The sequence below is a fragment of the Ranitomeya imitator genome, chromosome 4, assembly GCF_032444005.1.
Source record: "Ranitomeya imitator isolate aRanImi1 chromosome 4, aRanImi1.pri, whole genome shotgun sequence".
NCBI lineage: Eukaryota > Metazoa > Chordata > Amphibia > Anura > Dendrobatidae > Ranitomeya > Ranitomeya imitator.
The window spans coordinates 424,291,077-424,313,847 of record NC_091285.1 but is presented as its reverse complement, the minus strand read 5'-3'; the positions used below and the strand labels follow the sequence as shown (position 1 = coordinate 424,313,847).

The window sequence follows — 22,771 nt, the reverse complement described above, 5'->3', positions numbered from 1 at the left end:
AACGGATGTGTTGAACGGACTGCACAACACAAGTGTGAACCTAGCCTAAGGGATCTGTCGCCCCTGTAATCCTCGAAAAAGTAAGACTAAAGAGAAAAATTAAAATAAAAATGCCATAGATGTGATCTGAGAAACAGAACACATGTGCCTCCTACTGGCTGGTTCGGCTGGAGCCAGTGTGTGGGTGTATACTGTAGAGGAGAAGCTAATCTTTTTGTGTTTACTTACTGTCAGCCTCCTGGAGGCAGCAGCCTAACACTCAAGGTCCTGTGTCCCCAAATGAGGAGCGAAGGAGACAAATGGTTTTGTAAATTTTGTTGTAAAAATTAGAAATCGCTGGTCAACTTTTAACCCTTATAATGTCCTAACCAAAAAAAAAAAAATTTTATTTCCAATAAAATGACTTTACTATGAGAGGCCTGGATGTCTTCCTGGAGCAGAACAATATTGTATCATACAATTATTAGGTTCTGTAGAAGGACGTAGATCTGGGTATTTATTATGATGGAATATAGGCTGAACTGGATGGACAAATGTCTTTTTTCGGCCTTACTAACTATGTTACTATGTTACCAATAGTTAAATGTTATTTAACTATTTTGTGAAATATAACTGATTTAACCCCTTCATGACCTTGGGATTTTCCGTGTTTGTTTTTCGCTCGCCTCCTTCCCAGAGTCATACCTTGTTTAATTTTTTCCGTCAATATGGCCATGTGAGGGCTTATTTTTTGTGGGACGAGTTGTACTTTTGAACGACATCATTGGTTTTACCATGTCGTGTACAAGAAAATAGGGGAAAAAATTCCAAGTGCGGTGAAATTGCAAAAAAAAAGTGCAATCCCATGCATGTTTTTTGTTTGGCTTTTTTGCTAGGATCACTAAATGCTAAAACTGACCTGCCATTATGATTCTCCAGGTCATTACGAGTTCATAGACACCAAACATGTGTAGGCTATTTTTTATATAAGTGGTGAAAAAAATTACAAACTTTGTTAAAAAAAAATAAATTAAAAAAAATTGCACCATTTTCTGATACCTGTAGCGCAGTGGTCCCCAACTCCAGGCCTCGAGGGCCGCCAACAGTGCAGGTTTTCAGGATTTCCTTAGTATTGCACAGGGGTTGGAATCATCACATTACCACCAATGCAATACTAAAGAAATCCTGAAAACCTGCACTGTTGGCGGCCCTCGAGGCCTGGAGTTGGGGACCCTTGCTGTAGCGTCTTCCATTTTTTGTGATCTGGGGTCGGGTGAGGGCTCCGAGCTGACGTTTTTAATGATACCATTTTGGTGCAGATACGTTCTTTTGATCGCCCATTATTGCATTTTAATGCAATGTCGAGGCGACCAAAAAAATGTAATTCGGGCGTTTCAAAATTTTTTCTCGCTACGCCGTTTAGCGATCAGGTTAATCCTTTTTTATTGATCGATCGGGCGATTATGAACGCGGCGATACCAAACGTGTATATTTGATTTTATTTTTATTGTTTTATTTTGAATGGGGCGAAGGGAGGGGAATTAAGCTTTTATATTTTTTTTATTTATTTCATTTTTAAACATTTTTTACTTTTGTCATGCTTCAATAGCCTCCATGGGAGGCTAGAAGCTGACATAGCCTGATGGGCTCTGGTACATAGACGCCATCATCAGATCGAAGACATTTTACCACTAACATGAAGTACAATATGTCATGAAAATAAAAAAAACAATCTCAGAATCAGTGGGATCTGTTGAAGCATTCCAGAGTTATTACATCACAAAGTGACAGTGGTCAGAATTGTAAAAATTGGCTTGGTCATTAAGTACCAAATTGGCTGTCACTAAGGGGTTAAATTGAATCTATATAATTGCCTTGTAATGTTTTTATTTCCTGTTCTGCCCAGATGTCACCGTATCCCAGAATTACAAGCGGAGGAAGTACACCGACCGCCGTATTGGGACACCCAAGTGGTGGGTGTCTCAATATGGAAACTGCTGCTGGTACCACTAGCGGAACACTGTCACACCACACACACACACACTCTATATGCCACACACATGAAGCCTCTTGCGCGGTACCACCAGCAGAACACCATTGCGAACATGCCGCCGCCATGATCAATGAATGATTCACTGACTGCCGCCATCTTTGTACAGGAGGAGCGCATGCGCAGTTTTAATTTGACCACCGCCATATGTCTGCACAAAGATGGCGGCGGTCTGATTTACTGCGCCTGCGCAAATTACAGGCAGGTACAGTGAATCATTCGGCTGATCCCGGCGGCAGATGCGCGATGTGTCTACAGGCAGAAGAAGCCGGTCACATTAAAGGGGTTTTACCACGAATGAAAGTCGTCTGTGTCTGACCGTGTACGGAGCATACCACATCTCCAGGGCAGGGAAGGAAGCAAAAGACAATACTGACATTACAGCAGGGAATCACAAGATGCCATTAGGCAACAACAGCGCCACATTACTGCCCACCCGATGCGATAGCATCGGGACTCCATCTATTCTATACATAAGTCAAAACAGACCTAGTTAAAATATTTGCAGTTCTCTGGATGCTAGGCCGGAGCCATCAATCAATAGAGCCCATATTTTTTCACATTTGGAGGGGATGGCCTTCCTTTTCAAATATATGCTTTGTCTGTTACTGTGGGTGCCTGCTCTGATAGCCCAACATTGGTTATCAGTTTCCTGGCAATGTATAACATGCGTGCTACCACTGTTTTGCCATGTTCATCAGTACTTAGAACTTCTATATATCCCATTATACAGCTCTGGCAAAAATTAAGAGACCACTGCAAAATGTTCAGTTTCTCTGATTTTTCTCTTTATAGGTATATTTTTAGTAAAACGTTCTTTTATTCTATAAACTTCTGACATGTTTCCGAATTTCCAAGCAATAAATTTTGTATTTTTCTGAAGAAGAAAAAATTGTCAAAATAAAATAAAAAAAAACAGTGCTTTCAGACCTCAAATAATGCAAAGAAAGATGACCTAACACACACAATTTATAGTTACAAGATAACACTTGTTATAAATAAAATATGCATTTTATTGCATGTTTAACAATGCAAAAAATTATATGTACTATATATTATGTTTAATGATGGATACAAATTTGTTGTTAATAAACGAATTTTAAAAAAAATAATCATGCAAAGAAAACAAGTTCATACTATACTAATGTTTAAACTCAGGAAGAGTTCAGAAATCAATATTTTGTGGAATAATGATGATTTTATTCACAGCTTTCATACATTTTTGTTAGATGGTTTGTGACTATCCATCATCCTCTTGATTACATTCCAGAGGTTTTAAATGGGGTTCAGGTCTGGAGATTGGGCTGCACATGACAGGGATTTGATGTGGTGGTCTCTTAATTTTTGCCAGAGCTATACATACAAATGGTAAGGGATCTGTATCGAATGAGTATGTTCTATTAATGATCGCTATTACATCCCTCCAGAATGTTTCCAAAGCGGAGCATGTCCACATCATATGAAGCGCGATAGCCTGGGATGTTTTACATCTAGCACATAATGAGTCTGGTCGAAGCCCTATATCGTGGAGAAATTGGGGAGTTCTAGATGACTGGTGTAATACCTGTAAGTGGGAGAATCTATGGGATTCACTCTGACTACTGGTGAACTCTTTCCAGTATTTCAGACCACAGCCCCTCTTCAATGGGGCCTATCATACCCTCCCATTTTTCTTTTGACCATATGGGTTGTTTTGTTAATACAAGATCCAACAGATACCTATAAAGTGATGAGCTTAGTCCCCCAGAGTTATGTTAGCTGGCTATTCTCTGTATTACATCATTGTGAGGCACTCCGTTACTTAGGACGAGACTCTGCACGATATGCATGTCGTAACTGAAGATACTTATAAAATTCTGTGTTGGGTAGTCCAACTTCATTTTGTATTTGTGAGAACTCCTTGAGTGAATTTCCCACTAAAAACATAAGTAAATCTTTCTACTCCTTTTTTACTCCAGTTTTTAAACCCTTCCAAATTATATAAATTAGGGAGCCATGGCATTTCTCACAGTGATGTAAATCGTGACATTTCTTGTATACTCTGTAGTTTATTCACCGTACCCCAAAGTTTGTGTATTAACGGCGTAGTTGGGGTTCTACAAGAGGGTATCAAATTTGTGAGCCTCCAATGCTTCATAGAGTCTAAATGATTTAAAATATGATTGGAGTAGTAAATGTTGAACTCCCCCTCCAGGGTCGTCCCACCCATGAATGTGTTGGAGCTGAGCTGCCACGTAATAAACCCACATGTTTGGGTTTGCAAGGCCACCCATTGTTTTATCTCTTTGCAGAGTTTCCAGTTTAATTCTTGGAGCTGGTCTTCATAAATCCCTGAAAATGCTGTTAACTTTAAGGAAGTATCTCTGGGGCAGCCAAATTGGAGCATTATGCAACACATGGCAGTTGTGGCATCCAGATCACCTTGACGAAGTTGGTGCGACCCACAACTGACAGTGGTAGTTTACACCACGTGTCCAATTTGCATTTGAATCTCGACAGTATTGGGATGAGGTTAAGTTTCTAATAGTCAGTAATTTTAGATGTTACATTAATACCTAAATATTTAAATTCAGCGATCACTTGTAAGCCCGAATCAATATAATGAGGTTCCAGTTATCCATTGGAAGCAATACTGACTTGGTCCAATTAATCACCAAACCCAAATATTTCCCAAAATTATCAATTCTCTCCATAGCTATATGTAATGTTTTGGAGGCTACAGCCAAAAATAGAAGAGCATCGTCAGCATAAAGCGCAATTTTCTCCTCTATAATCCCTCTACTACAGGGTGCTTCCTAATAATCACAGCTAGTGGTTCAATGGCCATGCAAACAGTGGGGGGGGGGGGGAGGGGGGGAGACAGAGGACAACCCTGCGCCTGTGAGATCACAGCGATTGATAACGATGAGAGCCGTATTTAGGTGAGAAATGAGATCTGTGATTTTGCGTATCAGTAGTTGTATTTTTTATTTTTAGAAAAAGAAGGGGGAAAGAAGCCTGCAGGACCAAAAATATGTAACAGATCACCCTCCTCCTCCCTACATCAACATATGGGACTGGCTTCTGGGAAGATGGGAGTGTTTGCGAGCTGGCACCCTAGTACCACAAAGATAGCAATTTATAGCCAGCCTCATGAATGCAAAAATGATTGATTTATATGTTAAAAAGGTGAAGATACTCCTTCACTGATCCTTTGACAAAGAAAGACCCAAATCGCCATACTATTAGGTTTAAAAATGCGGTAAGTATTCGGTAGATCAGGAGGCTCGATCAGCAAGGAGGAGATAAAGTGTGCCTTAAAAGGTCCTGTGCCCTAATATCCAGCTTTGAAAAATTATTGTCCTTATTATAAAACGGTCTAGGAGGGAGTGAGTGAAAAAAGTGGGAAAGCTGGCCAACACATTTCAATTGGTGAATTGTATATTTCTTACCTATACACAAGACATATTGCAAAAGATTGAAAGAAAATTTTAATAACATATTTTAAATTCTGGACAGAAGTTGCAAATCATTTCTACAGAGTAAAGCCAAGATAAGATGGGTCTAACAAATTTAGCAATCAACTAGATTAAAGGGAACCTGTGACTAGATTAATTCTGCCCAAACTACGGGCAGCATGAATGAGAGCATGGCGCACAATTACAGTCGTGTATATTTTACTCAATCACTCCAGCATTTCAGAAAAAACATAGCTTGAGAGGCCAGAAAGTGGCTATAGGGAAAGATTGGACTAGCCCAGTGCGGCCACCGGACGGCTTCCCCTCGACAGCTTTCTCCCATGTGTGGAGAAGGTCGAAAAAAAACACAGCATTGGACTAGTCCGCTCTCCCTATAGTTCCAGCTGGCTTCTCAAACTATGTTTTCCAACTTTATCTCACTACAAAGCCAGTCAGGCTCCGATTCCTGCTGCTCAAGCTATGGGCAGCATTAATCTAGTTACAGGTACATCTAACAGCTACTACAACGAGTAGATCTAGATCTACACGAGTAGATCAAATTTAGTGTGTACTTTACAGTAAGCACTAAAAAAATACCGAAATCTTGCTTAAATAGCGACTGCATGACGATCTCTCTCCTTCGCCTCATTGGGGGACACAGGACCAACAACAGGCGAGCACGTGGAGTGTCGCCTCCACGTATCTTCTCCTGCGACGTGGGATGCCATGACTGGGCTGATTTTTAGGGGAGACAGGTCCCTTAAAGGGCACCGATCTCCCAGCACCATCAACAGACGAGCAAATGGAGTGTCGCCTCCATGTATCCTCTTCTGCAGCCAGGCCTAATGCCGGACAACCAGCCCTGTCCACCAGGATTGAACCCTTGAATGCACAGAGGCACCCTCCATTTTGGCATCTGTGCAGCCCTCACTGCTCCACCACTGTTTAGCGGATGAAGCAAGGAGGTGGACGGTTCCTCTCCATCTCTCTATGAAAGGGAGAGTGGATTGCGGGTTTTTAACTTTATCTCTGCACTGTCCAAAAAAAAAAAAAAAAAATCACCAGCGACAGCAGCTGCACAACCTAGGTGCCTGCACCACAGTGAAGGTACCTGCAGCATCATCCGAAGGACATCTCCAGCCTCTCAGGGTAAGCGCTGAGAAGGGGGGGGAGGGGGGGGGCTCTGAGCATTCTGGGCACAGGCAGCAGACTTTCCCTTGGGGGGGGGGGGGGGGGGGGTTCTGTTTTTCGGGCCAGGGTAAAAATTTAGTCCCCTGCTTTGGCCTTGTACAGGTCGAAGCTCCGCCCCCGCTATGATGCGATCCGGCAGCTCTGTCAGAGTTGCCCATGAAATCTCATCAGCCATCTTCCTACACCCTGTTGCAAGCTGGCAGGGCCTCTGGATTCTAAGGAAGCCTCCTGCTTTCCCAGTTAGAGACGCGGAGTGTGATTCTCGTGGCTGGGACACAGGACCTGGGTAGGAGCGCTGCTATTTGCGCTCTCTCCCTTTCAGTATACTATCCTCTGTGAGAACCCTGATTAAGGGGGTACATAGGAGTACATCATGTCCCAGCCTCAGGCACCTAAAGAGTCCCATAAGACTCTTACAGGCTTATTCAATTTATGTAACTCCTGCCAGTCTGCATTTCCAAAAGCTCAGAGTTCGCCGGTCTGCAAAGCCTGTGACCCCAAATGCGCTCATGAGCCCCCCGCTGACAATGAGCCCAGTGTCCTTAGTCCCCCTGAGTGGGTCTCGTCTCTGTCCCAATCTATGACTTCTCTGGCCAAAGTGTTTGAATCCTTCAGTGTTCCTTCTGGGGTTTGTGGCGTTCGTACGTCTGACAGAGGGACCCTCCCCTACACGGGAATAGTCAGCTAGCAGGGGCCGCACACAATCTAGAAACGTATAAGCGTCCAGGAAACAGATACGTAGTACATCTCCTGCACAATCATGTACCATGGCGTCCGTGAGCTCCGTTGCTCGTTCTCCCTCTCCAGACGTTGGTAGCGAACTCGATTTTGAGTATGAATTGGACATCTCCTTAGATCCGAATTCGCCAGACTTTCAGAGGACGGTTTATTCTCTGATTGAGGCAGTCAACCAAACTCTGAAGGTTGATGAAGAATCCGGCTCTGTGCCGGATCACGCTGTGTGCTTCAAAAAAGCTAAGCATACACATAGAACATTCGGCATTCGCACGGAGTTTCGGGATATAGTTAAATCGGCAAAGGGAGCGACCGGATAAGCGCTTTACAGGACAAACACTGCTTGAGGCGAAGCACCCTTTCTCAGCTGATCTGAGAAAAGATTGGAGTCCCCTGTAGTAGACCGACCAGTCTCTCGCCTGGCATCCAAAACCCTTCTATGCCTGCTGGATGGATCATCTATTAAAAATCCCACAGACCGCCAGGTAGAAAATTTGGCTTGATCTGTCTTTGAGCCCTCAGGTACTGCTCTATATCTTTCCTTCGCTGCAGCGTGAGTAGCTCAAGCAATGGTTTCCTGGGTGGAGACCTTGACTAATTCCAGTCAGAGAAGTAATCTTCCTCCCGAGGAGAGACAAATTTCTCAGGCTGGTTATTACCTGGTACACACTTCTTTTGATGTGGCCAAATGTACAGATCTATCTGTGGCAAATGCCATCACAATCAGAAGATCTTTATGGCTCAGAGAAAGGAGGGCGGATTCTGCGTTAAAAAAAAGTCTCTGACATCTCTTCCTTACCACAGTGGGTGGGTGTTTGGAGAGAAGCTCAATCAGCTTATCTCGGATGCTACGAGAGGAAAGAGCAAATTTCTTCCAAGCAGAGGCTTAGGCGTCCTTATCGGCGGAAACAACAAATCAGTTTCCGATCCATTCACGCCAGTCAGGGTTGGTCCACTACCACTACCTCTTGAGGATCAGGACACTCTCCTTGCACTAACAGAGGATCCCAGGAATCCTTTAGGTCTAATCAGCGATGGAAGGGCTGACCCAAACAGTCTGGATCTAAGGGATCTAGGTCCCACAGATTTTTCGCCCAATGACTCATGGGGTTATCCGGTTGACACCAGCAGGGTAGGCGGTCGTCTACTTCTGTTTCACCAGGTCTGGCTCTCAGTTGTTCACGGCGAATGGGTCAGAGACCTGGTGTCTTCCGGATACAAAAATCGATTTTTGTTCACGTCCCCCGGTTTGTTTCTTTCACTCCCGACTTCCAGCATCAAGGGCAAAGGCTCTTTCCCGAGCAATAGACTCTTTGCGCCACAATGGCGTCATTGTCCTGGTTCTGGAAAACGAAAGGATCGAGGGATTCTACTCCAACCTATTTGTTTTCCCAAAAAAGGACGGAAGGGGGAAACCCATACTAGACCTCAAATTTCTAAACAAGTTTGTCAAGGTCCTTCAATTCCGCATGGAGTCTCTGCATTCGGTCATCACCTCAATGGAAAAAGGGGAGTTTCTAGCATACATGGATATTCGAGGTGCTTACCTGCACATCCTGAATCCCCCCACCCCCACCCCCCCACCACCAAAAGTTGCTGCGTTTAACCATTCAAGAACAGCATTTTCCGTTCACGGCCCTGCCCTTTGCCCATGCTATCGCTCCCAGGGTCTTCTTCATACGGATGGACATAGCGGCTGTCATGTCCATCCTGCACTCTCGGGGCGTGGTCATACTTCCCTATCTGGACGACCTCCTTGTCAAGGGTCCGTCTTTACACGACTGCGAAGAGTCCGTTCGTATCACTTGGGATACTCTCTCATCTGGGCTGGCTGATGAACTTAGCCAAGTCTTCCCTGTTCCAGCTCAGCAAATATCCTTTTTAGGCATGACCCTGGACACCTCTCGAGGGTTGGTGATTCTCCCTCAAGACAAAGTCCTAGCCCTTCAGCAAGGAGCCCGCGCAGTCATCCCCTCATTCCATCCGCTTTGCGAGGAGGGGTACTGGGCAAAATGGTGGCAGCAAAGGATGCAGTTCCTTTTGCAGATGCATCTCCGTCCCCTACAGCATTCTCTTCTAGCGGCTTGGGACAGGAACCAGTTCTCCCTTGACTGCAGGGGCCGCCTATCCCTGCGGGTCAGGCAGAGTCTCAGATGGTGGACATTGAGTTCTTCCCTCAACCAGGGAAAGTCCTTTCTCCCAGTTCAATGGCTAGTGGTGACTACCGATGCCAGTCTTCTGGGCTGGGGAGCAGAGCGCACTCCACTCGTCAGTGGGTGATTCCTGGGCCATTCAGCATCAGGCGTCGGCAGAGCAGGTCTGTAAAGCCGCAACTTGGCCCAGCCTACGTACTTTCTTGAAGCAGTATAATGTTCATACTCAAGCTTCAGCTGATGCAGGGCTGGGCGGAAGAATTCAGCAGGTTGCGGTGGCGCACATCCAGGCAATTATGTGAAGCCTGATGTTTTCTGTTGTTTTCCCACCCAGGGACTGTTTTGGGACGTCCCACGGTCCTGTATCCCCCAATGAGGCGAAAGGAGAAACAGGGATTTTTGTGTACTCACCGTAAAATGCCTTTTTCCGAGCCACTCATTGGTGGATACAGCACCCACCCTGTTAACCTAATGGCTGGTGTTTTTTTGTTAGTTTGACATGTTGTACTCATGTTGTTAATGTTCTCCTACTGCTTTTGCACTGAACTGGTTCTCTAGGAGCCAGCAGGAGGGTGTATACTGCAGAGGAAGAGCTAACTTTCTTTGTATTAACTTAGGGTCAGCCTCCTAGTGGCAACAGCATACACTCACGGTCCTGTGTCCACCAATGAGTGGCTCGGAGAAAAGGATTTTACGGTGAGTACACAAAAATCCCTGTTTTAACAATCCTGAGATTCTTTTCACGATGTTAAGTTACATTCAGAAGTACATATTTTGGGGTCATGTGATGTCTGTGTGCATAACGGACTACACATCAAGTGTGAAAAAATCAATTTGTTTGGGGTAGAAAAGTAATATTACAGTTTCCATTAGTCTCATCTATTTTGCTGCTCATATTTTTCATGGGAGATAGTTCTTGCACCCCTCAGAAGTCCTGAAGAGTGAATGATGCTGCAAACAGAACTAGACAACTGATACATTTAAAGGGAACCTGTCACCCCCAAAATCGAAGGTGAGCTAAACCCACCAGCATCAGGGGCTTATCTACAGCATGCTGGAATGCTGTAGATAAGCCCCCGATGTATCCTTAAAGATGAGAAAAAGAGGTTAGATTATACTCACCTGGGTGGGCGGTCCGATCCGATGGGCTTCGCGGTCCGGGGCCTCCTATCTTCATAGGATGACGTCCTCTTCTTGTCTTCACGCTGCGGCTTTGGCGCAGGCGTACTTTGTCTGCCCTGTTAAAGGCAAAGCAAAGTACTGCAGTGCGCAGGTGCCGTGCTTCTCTGACCTTTCCCGGCGCCTGCGCACTGCAGTACTTTTCTCTGCCCTTAACAGGGCAGACAAAGTACACCTGCTCCGCAGCGTGAAGACAAGAGGAGGACGTCATCTGATGAAGATAGGAGGCGCCAGACCGGACCACGACACCCATCGGACCGGGACCGCCCCTGGGTGAGTATAATCTAACCTCTTTTTCTCATCTGTTAGGATACATCGGGGCTTATTTACAGCATTCCAGCATTGGCAAATTTGATCAAATTATTTAGAGGAAAAAAAATGTGTGTCTGAAAAAAAATTGACTATTCCGAACAAAAAAACAAACAAACAAAAAAAAACAATTACAACTGTAACATTGGAGGGAGTTGAATTGGTCAGAAATAGTTTACACAAGACATTGGCAGAACATTGAGTTTGTAGATCACTGTTTAAGTTCACACTTTGGTCAGCCCTTGAGTTGGTCAGGTATTGTTCAATGTCACACCTTTGTCAGCCAATGTTTACATATCACTAATTTAATTAAATTGTATTAATCCTAAACTGCCAATCGTTGGTGAGGAGAACGAGACATTATGGTTTACACTTGGGGGGGGGGAGAACTCAAAAATGAAGGCATTTCACATTCTTGTACACACTTTTTTTTCCCTCACTAAATGCAGCAAAACCTGATACCTGCATTTTTACACTTAGGCTATGTTTACACATTGCATTTTTTTCTCACAGGCAAAACCTGCTTTCTTGGTAGTAAAGAAGCAACGTTAAAAAAAAAAAAAAGAGGTTTTGATGAGCGCTTGCTGAGTTTTTGCGGCGTTTTTGTCAGGGTTCATTTGTATCTTGCGCATGCTGATAAAGTTAAGTGCATAAAAATTATTCTTCATCAACTTCATCAGGTTTTGGCACAAAAAACGCAGGAAAACCTGATACCTGTGTTTTTGCACTTATTGCTTTCTAGGGGTGAAAAATGCTGCAAAAATGCAAAAGTGACATGATGCATTTTGCAAACACAGCTCTTTGACAAAAAATTCAGGAAAAAGAAACCAAGGTGTGTTCATGAGATTTTTGAAATCTCAGACTTTGCAGGTACTGTGAAAGGTAGCTCAAAATTTGCATAAGAAAACGCAACATGTCAATATAGCCTTACCCATTGCTTTTTATAGGTAAAAAAATGCTGAAAGAATTGAAATGGAGTTTTCCAACTCAAAAAAAAAAAAAAATACTGTGTGCATGAGATTTCTGAAATCTCATAACTTTTGCTTGTACTTTAAAATGCAGCTTAAAATGTGCATTAAAAAAGCAGCAAAAATGCAATGTGTGAACATAGCCTTAAATGTTGGGGTGCCATAAGTTGAAATGACTCACCATTGTCAGAGAAGTTTAGCACAGGTACAGGTGCATTACACTCAGCTTCCATGTTTTCATTGTTATCAATTTCTATGTTCTGTACACCTAAAAGACAAATGCTCAGTCTTAATAAATCTACACGTGTATATAAAATGTAGAATGCTGCATTTCATTGCCCTACATACCTTGGATGTAAAAGACTGGATTGCAAAGCTCACTCAGCAAAACAAAGAAATCAGTGCAGCAGTACATATAGAGATAAAACATGTAAATTCTAGAATCACATTTCACACAATTTATAAACTCCACGGTATTTACAAAACAGAGCTTTGGGAACACGTCAGATATAATATGGGAGCTTTTGTACCTGGCTGAAAGCTGGGATCCTCCACTTGCTGGATATTTTGAGCAAACTGTGTAGGGGACATTATAGCTAGTTCTAACATAAAGGCGCCACATGCATGAGGGGTGCAGGTGTTCATACGGAAATCCTTCCTGCTGGCCAAGATTTCTCCTTTGCGGCTGAAATATACAATTTCATTCAAATTAGAAAAAGAAAAGTGTACTAATTTACTGGCTAGCCACTGAGGCCATTTTATGTTTTCTCCTCAGAACTACAATTGCTTTGTGCTGCAGTTTTTATAAAGGTGTATTTTTTTTTAATGAGTTTTACCTGGACAGGCCAAATAGGAAACAACAACAAAAAACACCCTTTAAAGAGAGGCACTCAACACTTGATCACAAGTAATAAGTGAATCACTCACCTGCATAGAGGGTTGTTTTTCTTTTCCATTTCCTCAGGAGGGACAAGGGCCATTGGTGTAAGGGGAACAATGTTCACCAGCTTTAATAAAGTAAAGTATATAAATGAGAGCAAAAAACTTTTAGAGCATGGTGAAAAAAAACAACACCAAAATGTAGCTGGTTGGAGACGAGAGAAAGCATAGAAAAGATTGCTTAAAGCGTACCTCCATATTCACAAGAAAACAAATCCTGTATATACTCTCGTGTACAAGTCGACCCGAGTATAAGCCGAGGCACCTAAGTTTGCGACGAAAAACTGGGAAAACGTATTGACTCGAGTATAAGCCGGGTATGCATTGTCCCCTCAAACTTATCCTTGTATGCATGGGTCCTCATCCCTGTCCTGATTGCATGGCTCCTTATCCCCAACCTTGCATGCATGGTTCCTCATTCCTCCTTATATGCATGGATCCTCATCCGTGTCCTGATATATATGGTTCCTCATTCCCATCCTTGTATGTATGGCTCTTCCTCATTCCCATCCTTGTATGCATGGCTCCTCATCCATATCCCTGAATGCATGCCCCCATGAAGAAAGCTTAAAAAAAAAAAAAAAACCTCCTCCTACCTTCCCTGAGTGCCCTCACAGCACCTTGTTCTGGCTTCCAGCAGCTCCTGCGGCTGAGCGATCATGTGTCCCCGCTCATTAAGGTAATGCATTTTCACCTCGCTCCACTCACCAGGGACACGTGATCACTCGCCTGCAAGAACTGCTGGAAGGCACCGCTGGAACAAAATGCTGCGAGGGTGCGCAGGGAAGGTAAGTAGGAGTTTGTTTTTTGTTCTTTTACAGCTGTTGGAAACCGGCGGCTGCACCTGTGCACGCTATAAGAGGAATGAATATTCATTGCCAGTGCAGTGAATATTCATTTCTCTTTAGCAGATGGCAGAGTTACAGCCGCCGGCACCTGCCACCTCTGTGACCCGCTGCTCCCCCTCCAGCTTCTGGGACAATGACTCGTGTATAAGCCGAGGGGGGCGTTTTCAGCACACAAAAAAAAAATGCTAAAAAACTCAGCTTATACAAGAGTATATACGGTATATTAAAGTACCCTGCAGTATAATCCTTCTTCTAAATCACTCTTAAAGATAGCAGCATCAGATTGTGGTTTCCCTGAACAAAATTCTGCTTTCGTCAGCATCAGACTGTGTGATGTCTAGGTCTTTATGGCCTGCTTCAGTTGGAGAAACTACAGGAGGCAACCGCAGTGCTAGCCAATGACAAATCCATCGGCTTAACCCGGAGGTCTCAAACTTGGCTTGGTATATGGGCCACAGATAGAAAAAAAATATATGAATTTTTAGGGCCACATTCTTTGCACAATAAGATGACCTTTTTTGTGATACTATATTGCTTTTTCTATACACCTTTTGATCATTTTTGGTTTGTTTTTTTAAATGTCATTCACAGTATGGGTTATGGTACAGTTTTAAAGCTTGGGTCACTACAGGTGCGGCGATAAGAAATGTGGGAGATGTGGATTGCAGAGATGGGCGAGTGGTTGCTCTTGGCCCAACGGAGGATATGACTCACTTCGTGCATGGCCGTCCTGCTGCGGGTTCCCCCTTGACGGTTGATATACGCCACCGCCGTGGCATTGTCGGTTTGGATCATGATGGGGTGACCTGCGAGGAGATGGTGAAAACTGAGTAAAGTAAGTCTGATCGCTCGTATTTCCAAGATGCTGATTGGGAGACGCGACTCTCGAGTGGACCAACAACCCTGTGCCGTGTGGTGGCTGAAAACTGCCCGCCAGCCCAAGAGGTGGTCACCACTAACCAGCTTACTGGGAGAAAAGACTTCCCTTGGTTCAGGGAGGACTTCAGCATCCACCACCTGAGGGTTTGCCTGACCGGCGGAGGCAGACGGAATAGATGTCGAGTGAGAATGGGCTCCTGTCCCAGGCCAATAGCAGCGCATGTTGCAAAGGACGGAGATGGAGCTGTGCGAACGGAACCGCTTCCATCACTGCTAACATTTTCCCGAGGATGCGCATGCTGAAACGAATGGAGTGAGGAACTGGGCACGAAAGAGTGCGTGCTCCCTGTTTTAAGGCAGAGATCTTTTCTGGAGGGAGAATGACCAACCCGTGGGAAGAGTCCAGGATCATGCCCAAGAAGGAAATTTGCTGAGCCGCTACCGGAGAGGACTTCTCAAAGTTTATTTTCCAGCCCAGGCGAGAAAGAGTATCCACTGTGATACCGACGGACTCCTCGCAGGCTGGATAAGACGGGCCTTTGATCAGTAGGTCGTCCAGATACGGAAGTACCACCACACCCCAAGTGTGAAGAATGGTCATGACAGCTGACATGACCTTGCCTAGGGGCAGTGGCGAGGCAGAACGGCAAGGCCACAAACTGGAAATGTTCGTCGCGGAATGCGAAGCATAGGAATTGTTGATGAAAGGGAAAGATTGGGATGTGGAGGTAAGCCTCCTTGATGTCTATGGTGCTAGGAACTCTCCTCTTGCCATGGACGCGCCAACAGAACATAGAGAGTCCATTCTGAAGCGTCGGAACTTGACAAAGTTGTTTAACAGCTTTAGGTCTAGTATGGGTCGTAGAGAACTGTCCTTCTTCGGGACCACAAATAGGTTCGAGTAAAACCCCCTGAACCTTTGGTCCTGGGGGACGGGACAATAATTCCGTCTCTTCGGAGCGCCTGTATGGCCTGAAGAAAGGCTGATCTCCTTGTTTTGGGAGGAGAAGACTGGAAAAAAAACACGTCGGGGGAGGGGAAAACTATTTTGTATCCGGAGGACACCAGCTCTCTGACACTCGTCGTGAACGACCGAGAGCCTGGCTTGACGGAACAAAAGTAAGCGACCGCCTACTTTGTCGGTGTCCGCCGGATGTAGCGACGAGTCATTATGTAGAAGGTCTAAGGGATCTGGGTCCCTTAGAGATGGATGACCTCGGTCTGGGTTTCCAGATACGGTTAGGTCTGTATGAGACCTGGGAACCTGTCTCCATGCAGAGTTCGTCCTGAACCCAAAGAGAAGTGGTAGAGGACCAACTGGAGTTGTTGTGAAAAGGCCGGAACCGAGGCTGTTGTTGATTCCGAAAGGGCCAGGCAGGTCTTTGCTGAGGAAGAAATTTACTCTTTCCTCCAGTAGCATGAGAAATAATTTGTTCTAGTTTTTCTCCAAATAAAACGACCAGCTTGGTAAGGCAGAGAGGTCAATGATTTTTTGGAAGCAGAGTCTGCTCCTCAATCCCGGAGCCAAAGGGCCCTTCTGATCGAGACTGCGTTTGCCGCTGTCTGTGCGGCGCAATTGGCCGCATCTATAGAGGCGTTAACTACGAAGTCCCCTGGTTGAGCTATTTGGCCAGTGAGTTTTGCCACCTCTGGGAGAAGATTGCTAGCGTGGATGGTTGTGATTAGCATCTCTGCCCAAGCGACCATTGCCTTTGCCACACAAGTCGCGGCGAAGGATGTGAAGAGAGCTGCTCCTGAAGCCTCAAAGACTGAGCGAGCCAGGTAGTCAATTTGACTGTCAGTAGGGTTTTTGACTGAAGAACCATCGGACAAAGATAGGAGTGTTTTGGATGCGAGGCGCGATACAGCAGGATCTACTGAAGAAGAGTGCAGCAAATCCTTCATTAGATCTGGAGCGAAAGGATACTTCGACTCAATAGGTTTTTGATCCGTGAACAGTTTATCTGGGTGGTCCCTGTGTTTCTGGACAATGTCCTTAAACTCAGGATGATTGGCAAATATTTTTTGGACGCGTTTGGTCTTCTTAAAAAACACCACGGAAATGGATTCCTCTTCCACCATCAGGGTCTTGCTGACCGCCTCGATGAGAGAATCAAGCGTCTCTTGACGGGTAGGGGAGTCTGGATTTAAGACGCATGAGACTCAGTCATGTGTGCTGTGACCCTTTGGAGAAGGGGAGCGAGACATGGAACTTGCAGATGCTGAGGCACAAGCGTGATCAGGGGACGCGACATGGGTAATTTTTCTGGAACCCTGAGCCCTCCGTAACCGAGTACGCACCCTGTAGGTGGACGGTTCCGTACCGGCGCCAGAGTCCACCGCGGTCAGCAGAGGGGTGTTCTGACTTATGCAGGGACCCCGGAGAGTCTATTGCCTTGGCCAGGGAAGCCATAGATCGTGACAAGGAAGAGGCCCACTCAGGAGGGCTAGGCTCGGCAGAGTCAGTGGCGACATCAGCGGCTGCGCTCAGGTCGGGTCAATTCGTGCATAAAGGAGTACTGTGGGCACGTGGCAAAGTAGCATTGCAAGTGGCACATGAGGTAAAAAACAGTAGGTCCCTTTTGGTCTCAGAGACATACTGTGTCTTTAGAGCAGAGTGTGCGCTATAGGTGCAGAGAAGGGGTTAAGCTTTCTTGCAGAGGCTGAAGCAGCTTACCCAGGGTCCTGTGTCTGCGTCCGCAGGGAATGAGTCGGTGTCTGGCTACCGCAGAAGGGAGTTCGGCGGCACTATGGCGTTGAGAGGCTCAAATAGCGTGATCCCACCGCAGATGCCTAAAAAATATGGCCCCCGACACTATAAGCGGCGCCTCTCGTTCAGGACGAGAAGTGCCAGGAACGTGGGAGGAGCTCCGGCAGAGCCATGTTAATTGCGGCCTAGTCCAGCAAAAAGCCGGGGACTAAATTTTTGGGGCACGCCGGCTGATAAAGAAGGGGTTGAGATGATCACCGGAAGTATCGCCGCTGGGCCTAGCCAGCGGTTCCTCACCCCAGGGACCAGGACCAACACTATTCTTCTCGCAGGGAAGCACAACAGGCTCAAACTCACAGAGGTGATATCCTGTTCAACGCCTCCACTGCGCTTGTCAGACGCTCCCCCAGGTTCCCCGCCTTCCAGCGTCGGTCTGTGCAGGAATCTGCCCAGGAATCCCAGCCCCGCACTGTGCATAATGCATACCACAGTGCGGGGCGGGGATTCAGTAACAGGGTGGCCGCACTGCCCGCACAGGCGCAGTCAGGAACCCGGCATCCGAGCTGTAACTGCCCATTCTCAATGCGCCTGCCCCAGGCAGGCACGCACAGCGCAGGCGCCGGATTTAAGAAGAACAGCGCGCAGGGGGCGGCGACCATCGCCCCAGAAGAGATGAGTGACGGCAGTTGGGCGCTTCACAGAGGAGGCTTCAGACCCGCCTCCGTGGACAAAGATAGGTATTCTTGAAAAGTTTCAAAGCGCTTTATTTTAGTAATACATGAACACAAAACTAAAAGAGCCACCTTGTTAGAATGCAGCATTACTGCTGCACAAGGTGGCTCTTTTAGTTTATAACGGCTGGAGGGGGGTGACAGAGGCCCTTTAAGTAAGAAAACGTGACTGTGTGCCTTCATCTCGTTGTCAAGCGAGTATTCCCCAACCCGCTAGTGATCGAGGCATCACATATGAGGCTAGACTGTGGACAACTGTCCAGGAAGCACGTGTGGAGGTGATTGCGGTGGCTCGGCGGGGTCATGAAGATTTTTTTATTCCCTCAAAGACAGCTTGCGGTGGATCGTCGGGTCCATGGATATTACAAGCGTCTGGCTGTAACTCGGCGAGGTTACGAAAGATTTGCTATAGATTGGCATGTCCACGAAGTCTGCAGTGTGGAGCCACGCAGAGTATTGCAGAGCCTTGCGAAGAGGAGCTGCAGTTGCAGCAAGAGGTTCAGCAGGAGCTGCAGTGGCAGCAGCGGCTTGTGATCGTCAGCCAGAGGTGCCAGCAGTTTGTGGCTGTGCAGCTGTGGCAGTGACAGCAGGAGCTGGTGAGGTCTCGTGAGAGGACATTGGTCTAGATCGTGCAGACTCTTAAAGGGCCAGTGCCGGCACAAAGAGACTTTCTGTGTACTGTGCGAACTGGGGCCTGACAGTACTGTGGGGAAGCAATGTAATAAATTGGCACTCAACTGGTATGTATTTGATGCTTTGAAAGTGAACTTTTATTGCAGTCCAAAATATAAACGTTTCGGTCTCAACACGACCTTCAGTAAACCGACTGCTCATATGTTGTAGTAAGATGGTTGTACTGTATCCCAATAGGGGGAGCAACACATATGTGGGCTAACAATGTAGAGGGAAAAGGGGAGAAAACTCCCAGATAAGAATATTGTGTTCAAAATGAATAACAGGTGTAGATATCCCGTTTTGTTAGAGCCATCTAACCAGCGGCAGACACCGCGTTAGACGTGCAACTCAACACCTGGTGGGCTCCTATACTACTTCCAGCCTCATCATTAAGTTACAGCTGCCGGATACATCAAAAGACATACTCTTTACACAGCTATCCACAACAAGCTACTTATTATAGAGTCTCCTCAATGACAAAACGGGATATCTACACCTGTTATTCATTTTGAACACAATATTCTTATCTGGGAGTTTTCTCCCCTTTTTCCTCTACATTGTGAGCCCACATATGTGTTGCTCCCCCTATTGGGATACAGTACAACCATCTTACTACAACATATGAGCAGTCTGTTTACTGAAAAAGGTCGTGTTGAGACCGAAATGTTTATATTTTGGACTGCAATAAAATTTCACTTTCAAAGCATCAAATACATACCAGTTGAGTGCCTATTTATTACATTGCTTATACACTGGTTTGGGGAACCTATCTTGTGCATCAACACAGCTGTGCCACGATTTACTTTGCTAAGTACTGTGGGGAAGTCCACGGGGTGTACCCCAGGGAAGGGGGTCGATGACCCAAAAGGGTTGGAGTCCCAAAGGGGAACAGTGACCCAAAAGGGGTGGGGTCCCAAAAGGGGGCGGTATCCAAAAAGGGAGTAGTTACCCAGAAGTGGGTCGAGTTCCGGGGGAATGTTGGGTACCACCCGACAGGTTTGAAGAGGGAAGAGAAGGGGGGGATATGTGATGCAGTGACCCCTGTTACAGCTAGGGGGCGCTGCACGTGCTCCTCAGGATATGCATGGAGGCGTTACCGGGTTTGTGAAACAGTGTCCAGCATGATTATAAATGGCCGGTATGTGTCGCAAAGGGAGTCTGCGCTGCAAGTCTGAAGTAAGGTTGTTCTGGGACATGTAGTCCCATAAGTATTTGTATAGTTTGTAAAGGGAGGCTTGCAGGGTCAGTTGGAGAGCTGGGCGGGTCTGAGCAACCACACACACCTCCCACCTATGGGAGTGGTTACAACTATATAATGTGACCATAGTGTGGTCACATGAGAAAATGTATGGACCCGATAGGTCTGTGTGTAAGGTCCTGGAAGGCCTGTGTGTTGGACGGTCCCAGTTGGGGGAAAACATCATGAAGAGCACATGGTGAGGCCTGGGATCTGGTGGCCTGTGTGTTGGGACAGTTCCAAGAGGGGACGGACAGCCTGAACAGCACACAGAGGACGTATGTGCAGAGTCTGTGATGGCACTGCATTGAGGAAGCTATCATCCATCTGAGGATCTGGACTGTCGGGAGTGCACTAGTCACAGGGATGGTGATCTCAGTTCGGCAGCTTCCCCAGGAGAGAGGACTGACAGGAGTCAGCGTGTGGAGCAGGAGCTCCTGGAAGGTAACCCAGAGTATGGGGAACTGTGCGTTCTCCCATGGTAACTGGACGGAGTGAGGTTCAGCTTGTTTAGAGACTGCAACCTAAAGTCGTGTGTTGGTGCCTAGTGTGTGTTCTATGGACATTAATGAACCGTTCGACGTGCGGTTGCCCACGATAACTGAACAAAGAGGTCCCCCGCGTGTTTAGTGACTGCGTTTCAAAGCTGTATACTTAATGTGAAGTGCTATGGACTATGCAGAAGGTCTGTGAGGTGTAACATGGCCTACAGTGGTTTATGCCAAGCATGAAATAAACCACATGGATTGGTTAAGAAAGAAAACGTAACTGTGTGCCTTCATCTCGTTGTCAAGCGAGTATTCTCCAACACGCTAGTGATCGAGGCGATAGAATGAATAGATAGAATGAACTTTCAGCTGGATTAGTAATGGATAGGTGTCTTATTGACACCTCTCCATTACTAAGTCGGCTTAATGTCACTGTCAGGAAATAGGAAGAATGTATTATTACTTCAATTACACATACAGAGTTCTCAGCTGCAGTTTCCTCTGCCTGCCAGCACAGGCTGGAATTCTAAGCCACTCTCCATCCCGCCTGCTATATAGCTGTAATGTGAGACCAGCGTGCCAGCAACTTTCAGTGAGGAATTTTTATGGCTTTGAGCTGGGAAAGCCAGTCTTCTGTCTGACACCATGTGCTCTTTGTGAATCAGTTATTCAAGATGGAATAATTCCACCCCAAATAATTACATAGATCTGAAAGTTATATATCTGGTATGTGCAACCAGAGGGCTCCTAATTGGTGGGTTTCGGGAGCCCAGCGGGTAGCAGAAAGCGAGAAAAATTACTACGTAACTGGGTCACCCAGCTACCCAATGTCTATAATTAAACAAATTCCTAGGGCACGCTGAGCATAACGACATGGGTGCAGTCTTTCTACGATGTTCATACGCCAAGATATGTGGGATGATGGTTTTTCAATCCTCAAGAAAGAGGAGTGCATTCCATAGCTCTGCCCACCCCATGAGGTCATCCAGGGGGAGAGACCCTTAGTTTTGGGCAAAGGTACAAAACTCAGAGGCCCCGACAAAGGGGGTTCTTTTGTCGGGGGATTCAGCTACGACAGGCTGTGCAATCTGACCTGAAAATAAGTGGGGAAGGTCCCCCCAGCCAGCACACGGCGTACCATAGAATGATATGAAAGAACCACAAGTCAATTTTCACCGTTAATCCATATTTATAATTGAACTGTACATACGACACTTGTTTTCTTTTATAATATCCTTTTACCCTTTTGTAAACACTGCCTATCTTTTGGAGTAAAATATTTAAAATTAGTAGCTTTGTTTCTCCTTGCTCTATAACGTACTGTCACATCCTCTGAAGTGAATTACGCTAATAATTTGGGTTGGTTCTGGATCCATTATTAATAAATCGGAGCTGGTGGCTGCCACCAGCCTGAGAATACCAGCCCCTAGATCTGAGCTTTAACAAGGCTGGTTGTCAAACATGGGAGGGACCACACAACGTTTTTTTAATTCTTTAATTAAATAATTAAAAAAAAAAAAAAAAAAAAAAAAAAAAAAAAGCGTGATGGCCCCCTCTATTCTTGATAACTAGCCTTGTTGAAGCTGACAGCTGAGGGTTACAGCCCCCAGCTGTGAGTGTTGTCTGGCTGGTTCTCAAAAATAGCGGGGAACCCACGCCGTTTTTTAAATTTATTATTTATTTATTTATTTATAGCGAAGGAGCGGCAGATGAAAACTCCCATCTACCGCTCCTGCTCTCACTGAGTGCACTCAATTAGCGGATATAGGTGTCAGATGATGGGATCACTAGTAGTTGTCCAATTAGCTGACACTAGTGACCGAAAGTAAACTTTATACCTCCGATCACAGCTGAGCGCTCCCCGCTGTCTTCTGACAGTGTGGGAACCGCGGCTCTCTGACTGGCATGGATGATTTCTCTGCCGATCACAAGCGGTGTTTGCCATGCTGTCATGTATATGACAGTGTGTCAAACACTATTGTCGGGCCCCCCATTCAAGTGAATGAGGTTCGGGTCCGCTCTGCTGGATGACAGGCTGTATGGACGCATCATGCAGCCTGCCATCTAGAGGTAGCAGAGCCAAGTGCGATGCCACATCCGGCTGTCCTTTACTTTTCTGCAGCAAATACGCTGCAAGAAAAGTCAACCTGCAGCATTTTTTCACCATCCATTCAAGTCAATGGGTGGAAAACTCTGAAAAAATGCTGGAAAAATGCTGAAAGAAGTGACATGATCTATGTCCAAAAAAACAGCAAAGCACAAA

General features: G+C 45.8%; 1 protein-coding gene across 1 annotated transcript in view; it reads right to left on the bottom strand.

Annotated features, from left to right (window-relative positions):
* The window catches only part of NCAPH2 (non-SMC condensin II complex subunit H2), a 205,580-nt gene that overhangs the window by 106,765 nt on the left and 76,044 nt on the right, over positions 1 to 22,771 (bottom strand). Inside the window, exons 7-9 of the mRNA XM_069765477.1 lie at positions 12,929 to 13,008; positions 12,532 to 12,686; positions 12,183 to 12,269 (exon numbers count right to left, since the gene is read on the bottom strand). Of these exons, the coding sequence (XP_069621578.1) occupies positions 12,183 to 12,269; positions 12,532 to 12,686; positions 12,929 to 13,008 (322 nt within the window). The remainder of the gene's footprint in view (positions 1 to 12,182; positions 12,270 to 12,531; positions 12,687 to 12,928; positions 13,009 to 22,771) is intronic.